At 47.8% G+C, this 13,098-nt stretch overlaps 1 protein-coding gene and 1 pseudogene across 1 annotated transcript in view; both read right to left on the bottom strand.

Moving 5' to 3' along the window:
• Positions 1–1,737: 1,737 nt before the first annotated feature.
• ANGEL1 (angel homolog 1) overlaps positions 1,738–13,098 on the bottom strand; it is a 29,824-nt gene continuing 18,463 nt past the window's right edge. The window contains exons 8-10 of the mRNA XM_075531360.1: positions 5,133–5,202; positions 4,426–4,589; positions 1,738–3,549 (exon numbers count right to left, since the gene is read on the bottom strand). Coding sequence (XP_075387475.1) covers positions 3,389–3,549; positions 4,426–4,589; positions 5,133–5,202 — 395 coding nt within the window. The 3' untranslated portion in view covers positions 1,738–3,388. The remainder of the gene's footprint in view (positions 3,550–4,425; positions 4,590–5,132; positions 5,203–13,098) is intronic.
• Positions 7,901–9,486, bottom strand: LOC142426055 (importin subunit alpha-1 pseudogene; annotated as a pseudogene).

Below are 13,098 nucleotides of genomic sequence, written 5' to 3'. Positions count from 1 at the left end.
TTGACTCCAGCCAGCCCTGTGAAGTGTCTGCTAGAACTTCTAGGAGTGGGGTGGTGAGCAGGGACTTGGGGGTGGGAGCCACCGGTGCCATGAACTACACAGGAGGCAGTCTTTCCGGGCACTTGTTAACCCAACTGAATGGAGCCCCAAGAGAGCCTCTGAATAAAGGTTAGCTGGATTTGGAAATATGGGGCTCCAAGTCAGCGATCCCCCTAATGGGAACTGGAGAAAGTGGACACACACCACCCCTCCACACACACACACACACACACACCCACACCCACCACCTGAGAGAAGGAAAGTCACGTCTAAGGAATCAAGACAAGCCACCTCCTTAGCAGCTGTGCCTAGGCAGGAGGCAGAAAGAAACCATCCTGCTGCCTGGGCTTCCCTCCTGGTCTCCAGCCCACGGTGGCCCCTGACCTCCTGCTCCCAAGCCCCTGGCCTGCCTTGTCTCACCTACTGGCCTATGTTCTGAGGAGCCTAGGGTGGCAACCAATACAACAGGGGAAATGTTGATTTCCAGCTTTGCGATTTCTGTTTCCTCGGATGAAAAACTCCAGGGACTCGTGCTCAGTCTGGCTCTGGAGAAGTGCGCTCCCCTACTCCATTCACCTACTAAGACCCCTTGGGGTGGGGGTGGGGGTGGGTCCCAGCACCCCTTTCTGGCCAACATCCAGAGCCATTTCCGATCTGAAGGTGCTTCAGGCCTGGGAAAGGTGTCTGCTTTACTCCCCACTTTACCAAAGGCTGTGAACTGTTGTTGGGGTGCCTGCCACCCAGCAACAGGCCTGAGGACAAGCTGCAAGTCTGCTGCCTGGCATCAAGGGAGCCCTACTGGGGGGTGGGGAAGGGGTTCATTGAAGTCCCCAGGCGGCTTCCTGCAACCAGGTTCTCTGGGACTGGAAGTCTGTCCACCTGACCCCTACCCCACCCCCAGGCTGGGTTGAGGCATGGTGCCCAGGGAGCTGGAAGAGGACCCACGCGCATGCCCAGTGTGGCCAGACAGGCAGAGCAGCACTACAGTACCAGATGGCTGACAGCTCAGCCCCGGCTCCCGAACACAGAGATGATCCAAAATAGTCACTCGGCGGAAGACAGCTGCCACACTCCAAGTGGAAAGTACTGCAACCGTCCCCGCCCCCGACTCTGGCGCAGATACCCCTGTCATGTACTGTGCGGGCCAGGGGGTGGGTGTGCGGGCAGCAGATGTCAAGAAGGAAGCGCTTCAAGGATGGGAGGAGAGCCATGACCCACCACGGCCAGAGCAGGATGCTATGCTCAAGCGCTATCTGTCCCCCAGGCCTCAGAACAGCAGGAAGGGGTGCGAGGAGCGCATTACTCTGATCTAGATGGAGGGCCTGAGGTCGTCACCCCCACATCCCGGGATCAAGTTTCCATCTCCACCTTTCTGCCCACCACATTCCCAGCCCCCCTTCTCCATGACCTTCCAAAAAAAAAAATTCACTGCCATCAAGTCAATTCTGACTCATGGCGACCCTACGGGACCGGGTAGAACAGCCCCTGTGAGTTTCCAACACTGTTACTCTTTAGGGAGGAGAAAGCAGCTGGTGGTTTTGAACTGACTTGTGGTGAGCAGCCCAACACAACCACCATGCCACCAGGCTTCCATCCAGTCTAATGCCCACCAGGCTGCTAAAAAATAACCAACAGAAGCAGAAAATAGGTAAACCTTTATTTGGAAAAAGAGAGTTTAAATGCCCATTAACCCCCCCCCCGCCATTTCATTTCCTAAACCAAAACAAGGAAAAGAAAATCTATCAAATGCCTGCCCTCTGCCCTCTTAAGTGGTCTTTCCCCTACATTTCCTGGCCAGGACCGTATGAGCCCTGTCATGCACTGCCTTGAGGCCACCTCAGCAGGGACCCAGGGGAGAGACGTGGAGTGTCAACGGTCACGGTGGACAGACAGACCTGTGGCTCAGACAGGCACATGCAAAGTCCCCAGCAACTGAGGCCTGTGTGTGTGTGTGTGTGTGTGTGTGTGTGTGTACATGTTTTCAACAGACCCCAGACCCTGGGCCTGGAAGGAAGCAGCAGAATTCAAGATGGGTCTTTGGTTTGCAAAAACAGGTTAGCGCCTTAGCTTTGGGAACTGTCGGCCCTTCTCTTCTCGAGGCCAGCAGCTGCTCTGTGTGCAAAGGAGAAGGAGCTGGTCCAGGGTCCAGGCAGAGCCCTGCCATGAGTGAGCACTTGGCCATGCCACGCAGTGTGAGCTAGGGCACCGGCACCCTGCGCTGGGAGAGGGAGGGCGGTGACCATGGGCAGTGAAGGCTCATAGGCAAAGCACAGACTCACGCTCTGCCACTCCCTGTTCTTGGACCAGCTTTGGCCACGCTACCTGTGTGCTAAGCATGTTTGTCCTGAGCCACATGCTAGGCTTTTTTAGAGAGAATGGGGTTTGGAAGGAGGGAGGCAACAAGAGGTCGGGGGAGAAGGCTGGAGCCTAATCGTTGGGTGTGCAGAAGCAAGAGAACCAGTCCCTTCTCTTGCCCAGCCAACAGCTAGGCTGTTGCCAAGCCTGCTGGCACTCCCCAGGTCTCCTTCCCTGGCGCACCTGAATGCTGCCCAGGCCAGCAAAACAAGACTTTCTCGGCGAGTTCTCCTCCTCTGTTGCTAGTCTTCCACCTCAAACTGCCATCCCAGCCCAGAGATCTCCATGGAGGGTGAGATTTTGCCTTGTCAGGAGTGCCTGGGGAAAGGGCAAACCAGCTGGCAGCAAGGCCCAGATGCCACTGAGGCAGGTGTTTCATCCTGGACCTGTTGCACCAGGCTCTGGGGTCTATTTGTCCCAGGTTGGCGTGACACATGTCTCTAAGAAGCTGGAGAGGAGGAGAGGACGCCTGGCAGCACACAGGTCTAAGTGGTGCCCATAACCTAGAGGCCCAAAGCCCAAGGTGGACAATGGCCGGTCAGAGGCCTTCCTGCCCCAAGACGCCGCCACATAGCACAGCACACATAGCTCATGAGCGCATGCCAAGCAGGCCCCGGCGCTGGACCCACAGCCAGGAGGCAGGAGCAGATGGGGGCCAGCGGTGCCAATCAACGACCTGAAAACAAAACAGTGAGACCATAGCTCTCACAACCCTGGTAATTAAAAATCAAGGGGGTGCTGGATACACGGAAGGAAAGGGGGACCCCCCCCCTCTACCTCTCCCAGGGCCACTGAGTAGGTGGCACAGGATTCGGAAGAAGTTGGGCAGGTCAGGGGCCACCTGAGGGAATTCTAACCATGGGGGAAAGGGACCAAGGGGAAAGGGAGGGGCCTTCAAGTGTCTTGGATCTGACTTTCCAGAAGCATGGGCTATTTCCAGTCTCAATCCAGTGAGCTCTTCTGCAAGAGAAGCCCTCTTCCCCTGAGAGCTGGGTCAGGGGGCAGTGACTTCCATCCCGAAGCTGGCCAGAAGGCAGAGGTGGTCTGAAGAGCAGAAGGGGTTGGGTAAGCCATTGGCAGCCCAGAGAATCTCCTCCGAGAGCAGGGAGAGCCGGCCCAGGAGCTTGAGGGTCCCATCTCGGTGCAGCCTGCGACCTGAGAAGCACAGTGAAGCCAGCAGGTAGATGCCTCCATGGAGCTGCCTGCAGCTGGGGGGAGCCTTCTGGAAGCACTCCCCCCCCAACACCGCAGCCCCCACACCTCCTCCACTGCCTCTGCCTTTGGAGGCCTGTTCACAGAGATCGTCCATGCAAACCTCACTCTGTGCAGCAGGCCAGGTTCCTTAGGCAAACTGGAAAGCATGTGCGCAGAGCCAGCCCTACAGGACCTTCTGATGTTCTAGGCAAAGCTGGGGAGCTAGACTTTAAGATCAGGCAATAACTTCAAATGTTAAACAATAAAATTCTGTAAACAAACTAGACACGAGGCTAGTGGACTACACACCATCACTTTGCCCAGGGGTGAGGGGACAAGAACTAAGTAAGATCTCTAACCTAGTCCAAAGGAGCCTGGCAGCACTTTGCTACTAACTGAAACGTCAGTGGTTCAAACTCACTAGCTGCTCCTCAGGAGAAAGGGGTGGCCACCTCCTTCCACACAAACCACAGCCATGGAAACCTACAGGGTACCACGACTCTGTCCCACAGGGCCACAGTGGATCCTGGACTCAACCACCACAGGGGCCTAACCAAGCCCCTCATTCTCTAGCTGCTGATGAACAACGCCACCACCACCTGCTCTTCTGTCTGCACCTACTCACCAGGGAGAGAGAGGGCTCTTCTCCGGCCTCCCCGATGCAGCAAGCATCGTGTGAGAGAAGACACGCAAGTGTCCTATAAGAAGTACAACAAGGTGCCCAAGCCCAGGCCTGCTCCCAGGCTGCTCAGGTCACCAAACGCCTGTCCGACCATCAGTTCCTCTTCCCCAGGACCCTTGGGGTGGCCTTAGAAACGTGGGATCCAACAGGCTTACCAGTCATATCCCCATTCACACAGGACTCGGCCGAGAAGAAAATATAATCCACTGTCGTGCCAAGCCCCAAGGGCATGGTGGTGACCTCTGGGCGGCCATGCTGGGGCAGGAAATGGGTATACACTGAGGTCAATTGGAGGCAGTGCTGGATGGTACCCACAGTCCTGCAGAGATGAAGAGGGAGATGTCAGTCACCAAGGACGAGTGGACCCGTCACAAGGTCAGTTTCTCCTGCATTAAGACATTAAGGCAGTGGTTCTCAACCCTCCCAATGTCAAGACTCTTTCAGACAGTTCCTCATATGGTGCTGACCCCCCAACCATAAAATTATTTTCGTTGCTACTTCTTAACTGTAATTTTGCTACTGTTATGAATCAGGTGGCCCTGTGAAAGGACATTCAACCCCCACAGGTTGAGAACCACTGGTCTAAGGGATATGCCTCACCCTGATAATGAGGGGCAGACATTCTGAATACACACAGGTCTGCCAAGGCTCCCTGACACTCCCCACTGCTCTCTGGTAACGTTCCCTTAGGTGTACCCCTGTCTACGAGCCAGCAGCTTTTCTGAGGCCTTACCCCAAGAAGAGTGTGAATGGAGTTTATCACCTCTAGGGCATAAGTCAACTACCCCTAAAATCAGGCTCAAGAAAGGCAGTAGGCTTTGGGCTGACTTAGGAGGGTGGGGATTGAAGGTGGGCAGGTTACCTGGGAAAGGCAAGCTCAGGCTCAGCTGTGTCTTCCTCGAGGACAGATTCGGCCCAGCCAGCAGGCCTCTCTGTGGGACCAGAGGAGAGGGGCTTTGTCACCCAGAGACACTCCAGGCAGGGTCGGAGCCTCACACCTGGCTCCACTCACAGAACCCTGACTGGCTTGCTCTGAAGGAGGGAGGGGAGGGAGAAGGCCGCGAGCCAGACTCAAGGACCTCAGGAGGGCAGGCCCGGGCGCCTCTGCCACAAGCAGCATCTTCCTAGGATCAGCACCATTTAAACATTTTTTAGAGTAGGTAGTATAACTATAAGGAAAAAAAATCAAAATGTAGAGAAAAAAAACATCAGTAAAAGTCTCTTTTCCACTCCTTTCCCTACCTCTCAATTCCCCTCTTAAAGCACAACCAGTGTTACCAAATTCCAGAATTTCCTATGTGCACATCATAATATTTATGTATACATGTATGTATATTTAAGTATATGTAAAAAGACATATGCTCATATATTTGTATATATACAGTTATTAATGAGTCTGACTCATGGTGGCTTTATGTACAACAGGAAGAAATGGTGCCCAGTCCTCTGCTATCAGTGTAGCTAGTGTGCCAGCCCATCTCTCTGGATGTCTCCCCTGCCCTCACTGGCCCTCGGCTTCACCACACTTGAGTCATCTCTTCGTGATTGGCCTGTGCTAATGAAGTGTCTGCTGAAAACAACCCATCACAGGGGACCCTGCTGGCATGTGAAATAGTGACAGCATAGTTTGAACACCTCAGCAACACACAAGCCACCAAAGTAGAACAAACTGACAGGCAGCTTGTTGTACACATACACCCACAGAAAAAGGCAGATAATACCAATATCAGGCAATAAAGAGGGACATTACTGCAGGCCCTGCTGGCATTAACAGGACAACAAGGATCAACAAATTGACAAACTCTTTAGACTTATCAAGAAAATAAAATACTCAAATTACTGAAATTGGGAATAAAAAAAAGTGGTCAGGGTCACCTCAACTCCTCCACAGACAGAATACTTTCAAGAATTTTAATCTAACAGGTGAGATCACCTAGGTGAAATAGACAATTCTAGAAAGCCACAAACTACACAAAGCGACTGCTGCAGAAATAGAAACTCTGAATAGGCCTTTAACAAAGAGAGTAAACTGGTCACTTCAAAACCTCATCTGCATAAAAGCCCAGACCTAAGTGCTTCATTGGTGAACTCTACCAAATACTTAAAGAAGACTGAATACCCATCCTCCCCAAAGACCCCCAACTCATTGCATAAGGCAGTAGGATGCCACAGAGAAAAGACACAGATCAACATCCCTTAGGAATATATGGACCATGTGCCGCCATCAAGTGAGCTCTATCCCAGGAACATAAGGCTGGTGGTGCAACATCTGAAAATCAATTAATAGATTAATCAAGAATTATTAACATCTCACTAACAATGGAAAGGGATATGAAAAAATCCAACACCCTCTTGTAAAAATATTCAACTATCTAGGAACAAGGAGAACTTCAGCCTGATAAAGAGAACCTGCAAGAAATCCCACTAACATCATACTTAATGATGAAAGACAAACAGTTTTCCTTCTAAGATTAGGATCAAAACAAAGATGTCTTACTTCTGCTCAACACTATACTGGAAGTTCTAGCCAGGGTAAGTAGACAAGAAGAAATAAAAAACATCTACAATGAAATAGAAGGCCTAGTATCTGTATTTGCAAGATGCTATGATCTTGTATACAGAACATCCCAAGGAATCCACTAAAAAACTCTTAGAATTAAGAAATGTAGAATGCAATATTAATTGTATATTAGCAATGAACAATGCAAAAATAAATTAGGAAAGCAATTCTATTCATAACAAAATCAAAAAGGATACTGTAACTAGGAATACATTTAATAACTGCAAGACTTATATACTAAAAATCACAAAATACTGAAGGAAATTAAAGAGTACCTGAATAAGAAGACAGCTATCCTTATCTTCATCACATATATTAAAAAACAATACTCCCTAAATTGATCTACCAAATTCAATTTAGTTCCTAGCAAAATCCCAGCTGACTTTAAGAAATTGACAGACTAGGGATAAAATTCATATGGAAATGCACGGGACTCAGAATAACCAAAACAACCTTAAAAGTAGACAAAGTTGTCAGACCAAGATATACTTATTTTAGAGCTTATAAAGCTATCGTCACTGCAAATGTGGTATTGGCTTATATTAAGGAGAGGCATACGAGAGTGTCCAGGAGTAAATCCCTACGACGTTAGTCAAGTCAGTTCTGGCTCCTAGTGGTGATAACAGAAGGAGACACTGCTTGATCTCGGATACTCGAACCCATTGGGCAATTATTTTGTAACGAGGGTGAGGTGGATAAAAAAGAAATGATGATGGGTACAGGATTTCTTTTTATAATGATGAAAATATATTAAAATTAAGTTGTGAGGCTGGTTGTACAACTTAATGAATATACTAAGAACCACTAAGTTACACACTAAGTGGGTGAATTTTTTTTTAAAGGGTGGAACTTAATCTTTATTTACAGGACACTGCAAGATATGAAATTCCACACAGAAACAAGAACCCCAATGATAGAGACAGGCTTCACATAGTATATACAGTCTGGAACTGTTCAAGTAAGATTTTGTTGTAAAAAGTGCTACATAAACAAATCACATTTATAAAGAGTTCTTAGCAGAGAAAGAATTGAGATAAACCTATACCAAACAAGGTACACAACAAACAACCTTAGGACTCAGCTGTACAATCTCTAAAGTTAAAGGTCCCAGGGGTGCCGTCAGGAGCCTGGAAGGCATATCCTTCAGAGGTAGTTTCTGGAACAACATCCTGAGCTTCTTTCTCTTCTACGGAGAAATGCTTCTCAATCAAGTTCAAGCGAGCCTTGTACACAGACTCATTTTCATGGTTTTGCAGGGCTTCAATCTTGTCCAAGGCTCCATATTATTCAATCATTATACTAAGTTTCTCAGTTTCATTAATGTTCCCAGCGGCTTGAAAGATATTGGAAATGGCATCCAGCATAACCAAAATAATCTTGGTGTCCTTCACAGTTAAAAGGCTCACCAATGGTTCAATGATGGCACAGTGCACAAGGGAGACTGTTCGACTGTTCCATCACTTGTATAGTTGGTCACAGTCCAGGCAGCTTCCTTTTGAGTGTTAAAGCCTGACTTTGTGAGAATGTCGATGAAGAATGGGACTAGTCCATGATTCACCACTTGCTGTACCTGGTCCTGACGGCCTGCTGTGATGTTTGACATTGTCCAGGTTGCTTCCTTCTGAGGTTAGTTAGCAGGCTGGGAAACACAGCAAGCGCTCCTGCATCTATCACAACCTGAGTCTGCTCATCGGTCCCCGTGACAATATTCCCTATGGCTCTTACTGCAGGAGTCACAATGGGCAAATCAGTCGCTCCAAGAAGCTCCACAAGTTGCGGCACAACTCCTGTTTCACAACCATTCCAATGCGTTCATTTGGACCATCAGTAAGATAGGAAATGGCCCAGCAGGTATCGGCCAACACTCCCGGGTCATCGTGATGCAGAAGACGAACTACAGTAGGGAGAACCTGCTCAACAGCATCTAATGGGGTGTGGGATTCTTGTTCCGACAGAGGTCTGAGTGTCCAGGCAAGATTCCGCAAGGAACTACATGCTAAAGAAGACACATTGGGAAGTGCAAGGAGGGCCAACAGAGGGTCAACCGAACCAGACTTGATAGCTAAGTCGCAGAAAGGTAAGCCATCACCTGCAATGTTGCCCAAAGCCCAAACAGCATGTTCACTGATGTGAGCATGCGGTGATGCCAACAGAGAAGTGAATGCTGGGATTGCAGCTCCCTCGACCAGAGCCTTGGTCTCTTCTGATGTCCCAGATGCAATGTTAGTGAGTGCCCAAGCAGACTCCCACTGCATGGGCTACAGTCAGCTCTGCCCAAGGACATAAATTTCGGAATCAAGCCTGCTCCTATCATGTTGTCGATAGGGGGCTGTTGTTCCCTGGAAAGCAGTTTTCTAGCAGCTTAAGTAGCCTGGAGCTGGCTTTCCAAATTGTTGCTATTTATGCCTTTGACAATGTCATCCACAGAGCAGTTTACAGTACCCTGGTTGTTTCGGTGTTCCTGCAGTGGGGATGTAGCGTCATCGGGAAAGGAGCGGACATTTCTCCTTTTCAACATCTGGGCATCCTTCTTAGCTTTCCTCAGCTCCACATTAATCTCAATGCAGCATCGCCTCATTTCTGAGCTGTCTTTGCCCTTGTTCTTGAATCTGTTAAACCGGGCAGCTGGTGAATTTGCATTTTCGTTGCTGGACATGGTTGTAAGACAAAGGGAGAGAGCTGCCGCATGGCCAGACTTCCACCGAAGGCAGAGCGACGGCTCAGTGGCTGCAGGTCAGATACCTCACTTGTCCTAAGTGGGGGAATTTTATGGTATGTGAATTTCACCTCAATAAAGCTGGGTTTTTAGGCTGCGGAATTAAAAATTGGAGACTTGGATGGCGTGACCTGCTGCTAGTTGGCTGCCTTGACTGGTTCTTTGGGGCCCCTGTGCGGCCTTGCTGCCAGGTCGAGGGAACTGCTGGGGATGGGCAGGGTGCTCCAGATTTGGCCACGGCTGCCCCTCAGCCCCTCATGCCTCCCCACTCTGCAGCCAGCCCGGGGCAAGGGTGCAGGAAGAATTATCAGCCAAACAAACACAAACACAAGCACAGCTGGATCCAGTGTCTGCAGACAGCGGCCAGCATCCAGGTCATCCTCCACCACATCTCAAGGGTGGAAAGTCGTCGAGTCGCTGAAGAGTGAGGCAACCAGGAGACCTCCACTCGAGCGTTTCCCTAACCTGGACCGCTTCTGGCGTGACCCTCCTGTTTTTGTTTTTGTTGTTTTTCGTGTGTAGAATAGGACAATATGAATGCTCTCCAAATTATGGGAGGAGCCAAGATGATTTCGGCTGAAACTCCTGGAAGAGGGGAGGAGTCAGACCTTTTGGGATTTTGAACCGGTAAGAACTTGATGCACACACCAGAGCCCTCAGAGTAGTCCAAAGAACAGAGGATGGGAGGCAGCTCCCACCTCCAGCAACCCCTGGTCTATTCCAACCCTTCTGTGATAACAGATACACCACAACATCAAAAATTAATCAATAAAAACAAGGGAATGTTATGAACAACTTCATGTCAACAAACCTGGCTCTTTAGATGAAATGTTCCTTTATATACTTGGTATTTTTCCTGTTAAATTTATTTCTACTTTTTAAAGTATTCTGTTATTATACATAGGTTATTTTCCCATCTATATTCTAACAAAATGTTATTTTATGTAAGATTATTACTGATTTCTGCATATGAATTTTGTATCTAACCACCTTCCTGAATGACACTCATCCTTGTTGATTCTCGGATTACTAAGAGATCCAATCGGCAAGTGATCATTTAACCCTCCATTCTATTTTTTTAACTTTCTATTTCCTTGTTTCCATTTCTGACTATTGGCTGTTTATCTCTAAACCATAAAGTAGGATAGTGGTTATCCTTGTCTTGTTTGTGACTTAAACAAGGAGACTAAAGTTTCTTCTTTAAGCAAGATGCCAGCTGTGGAGTTGAAATGAATGTTATTTTAACAGTGTAAAAATTACCCACTTTTTAAAATGTAAGTGTTCTTTTAAAAATAATCTAGACGGCAAATTTTAACAAATGTGTCTTCACCACTTACATTTTACTTTTCTGTGTATTCATCAGATATTAGTATCAAGTGAGCAACGTTGGAAGACCAAGATATACTTGCTTCATAAAAGGACTTGGCCACTTTCCCCTCTGCAACAGTGGAATGGAATGGTAATTTAGTTACACGGTCTTTAAGGGCAGCGTGATGGCACTCTGCCATTGAGCCCAGGGCTCTGGATGGGATGCAGCTGAGAGCTTTTTAACGTTTCTCTTGAGTTGGATGCCTAATTAATTTTCATTCTTTTTAATATATTAACATTATTGTATATTCTACGTATCCTATGTAATCCTATGAATTTTCCCTGAAAACTGTTTCAGCTACGTCCCACGAACACATGGTGCTTTCATTATTGTTACTTTTCTAGAAATTCTGCAGTTTGTTTCAACTTCCTCTTCGACTCAAATGCTATCGGAAAGTTTAAAAGGGTCCCGACGATGGTTTCTTCCTGTTTTCAATTTCTAGTTTTCCCCGTGTGTGATGATCAAGGTGGCTGTGCCACACCGGCTGATTACAGTGTGCTGAGGTTTCATGATGCAGTGTGTGGTCAATTATTATGAATTTTCTATGGTGACTTGAAACGATGCAGACTCTGCTTTCAAGGTTCCGGAGTTGGGTGTACAGCAGGGGTCCTCAAACTACGGCCCACGGGCCACATGCAGCCTGCTGAGGACATTCATCCAGCCCACCGGGTGTTTTTGCCGCCGCTGCCTGTCCTGCTTAACAGCCCACTCATCCAGTGTGCACAGGAATCTGTTCATAGTTTTTTTTTTTAACCATAGTTCAGCCCTCCAACGGTCTGAGGGACAGTGAACTGGCCCCGGGTTTAAAAGGTTTGAGGACCCCTGGTGTACAGCAACCAGATTGAGCACAGTATGTCCCATCTTCCACATTCTCACTGCCCCTTTGATCGAGCCGACCTGTTGCAGATTAGGAACTCCCCACCCTTAGTTATTTTCCGACTCTTTGTTCCATCTTGAAGCTTTGCTTTGTGGTTGGAGATGCTCTATTATTTGAAGCCAAGAAAATCACAATGGAATATTGAGAGTGGCACCCACACTGGCAGTGCAGTACACCGTGTCAAACAAGCACCACTCTGGCAGTTACTCCCGCCTTCTACCTGACCCCTGGCCACTTACACTCCAGCTACCTCCTAGGGAGTTGCAGCATCTCCTAGGGCCCATTAACTAACATTGTGTCCTTCTACAGGCACTTAGGACGAGCATGTGAAGTGGTGTCATGCCTGGGCCATGGGCAAGTGGGCTTCAGACCCTTTCTGTTTAGAAGTTGGAGTAAGAACTTTCCTACTAGTCTGACCACCTTTGTTGGGAGGCCATCTGGTGAGATTGGAAATAAACATCATCTATTATCAGCTGTTTTCGCCTGTACTACTGCCCTTTGGCAGGCACTAGGTCTGCTCTGCCTTGGGAAAAGTTAAGGCCCAAAGGGTGAAGGTTCAGTGTAAGCTCATGAGAAAAGATGATCATACCGTTTGGTGTCTTTAACAATCATAGTGGAAGGAAGAAATCATTAATGTTTAAAAATATTAACGAGGAAAAACTATAATTTAGGTTGCCTACTTATAAATTATTTTGTCATAATAAGAGTTAGGGAGGAAAGAATCAGACAACTCAGATGACCTAGTGTAATGGCATGTCAGCTTGTGGGACAATCGACCCTCATTCTCATACACTGCATGTATATGCTGCCCAGAAAGTCAATGTCAGGGTCAAGTCCACATATAACAATACACACATTTGAATTGGGTAATTGTTGGACTGACTTATAAAGATTGTTTATTAGCACTTATGAATAAATCATCTAGGGAGAGGAGAACCATTGTAAACTCTCTGACCTAAACTTAAAAGGTCTTTCCACTTCGGGCCTAAAAGTGGCAGGAGCTTTTAAGATTTGGATGCCGTGGGTGGGCATCCTGGACAAAGGCAAGAGCATGTCCTAGGTTATGTGGCCAACAGGTGCATTCACTCACATGTAATCTCAATTTTGAAAATACCAGTATTTTGTAGTATTTTCAAAGCTGTACCTTTTCCTAATGAGCATTTTCTACTTACAGAGTTGTCAATAGGGCTATTTGTTGTTATTAAATTGAAATGCTTACTTTATGCTTTAGTCAAGCATAGCACTGGTTGATTTTTATATACCGAATATACTCAAGTATCAGCGGACCTGACTATAGGCAGAGGCA

The sequence above is a fragment of the Tenrec ecaudatus genome, chromosome 14 (genome assembly GCF_050624435.1).
Source record: "Tenrec ecaudatus isolate mTenEca1 chromosome 14, mTenEca1.hap1, whole genome shotgun sequence".
In the NCBI taxonomy this organism is placed as follows: Eukaryota; Metazoa; Chordata; class Mammalia; order Afrosoricida; family Tenrecidae; genus Tenrec; species Tenrec ecaudatus.
The sequence above is the reverse complement of the archived record's forward strand: the minus strand, read 5'-3'. Positions and strand labels throughout refer to the sequence as shown.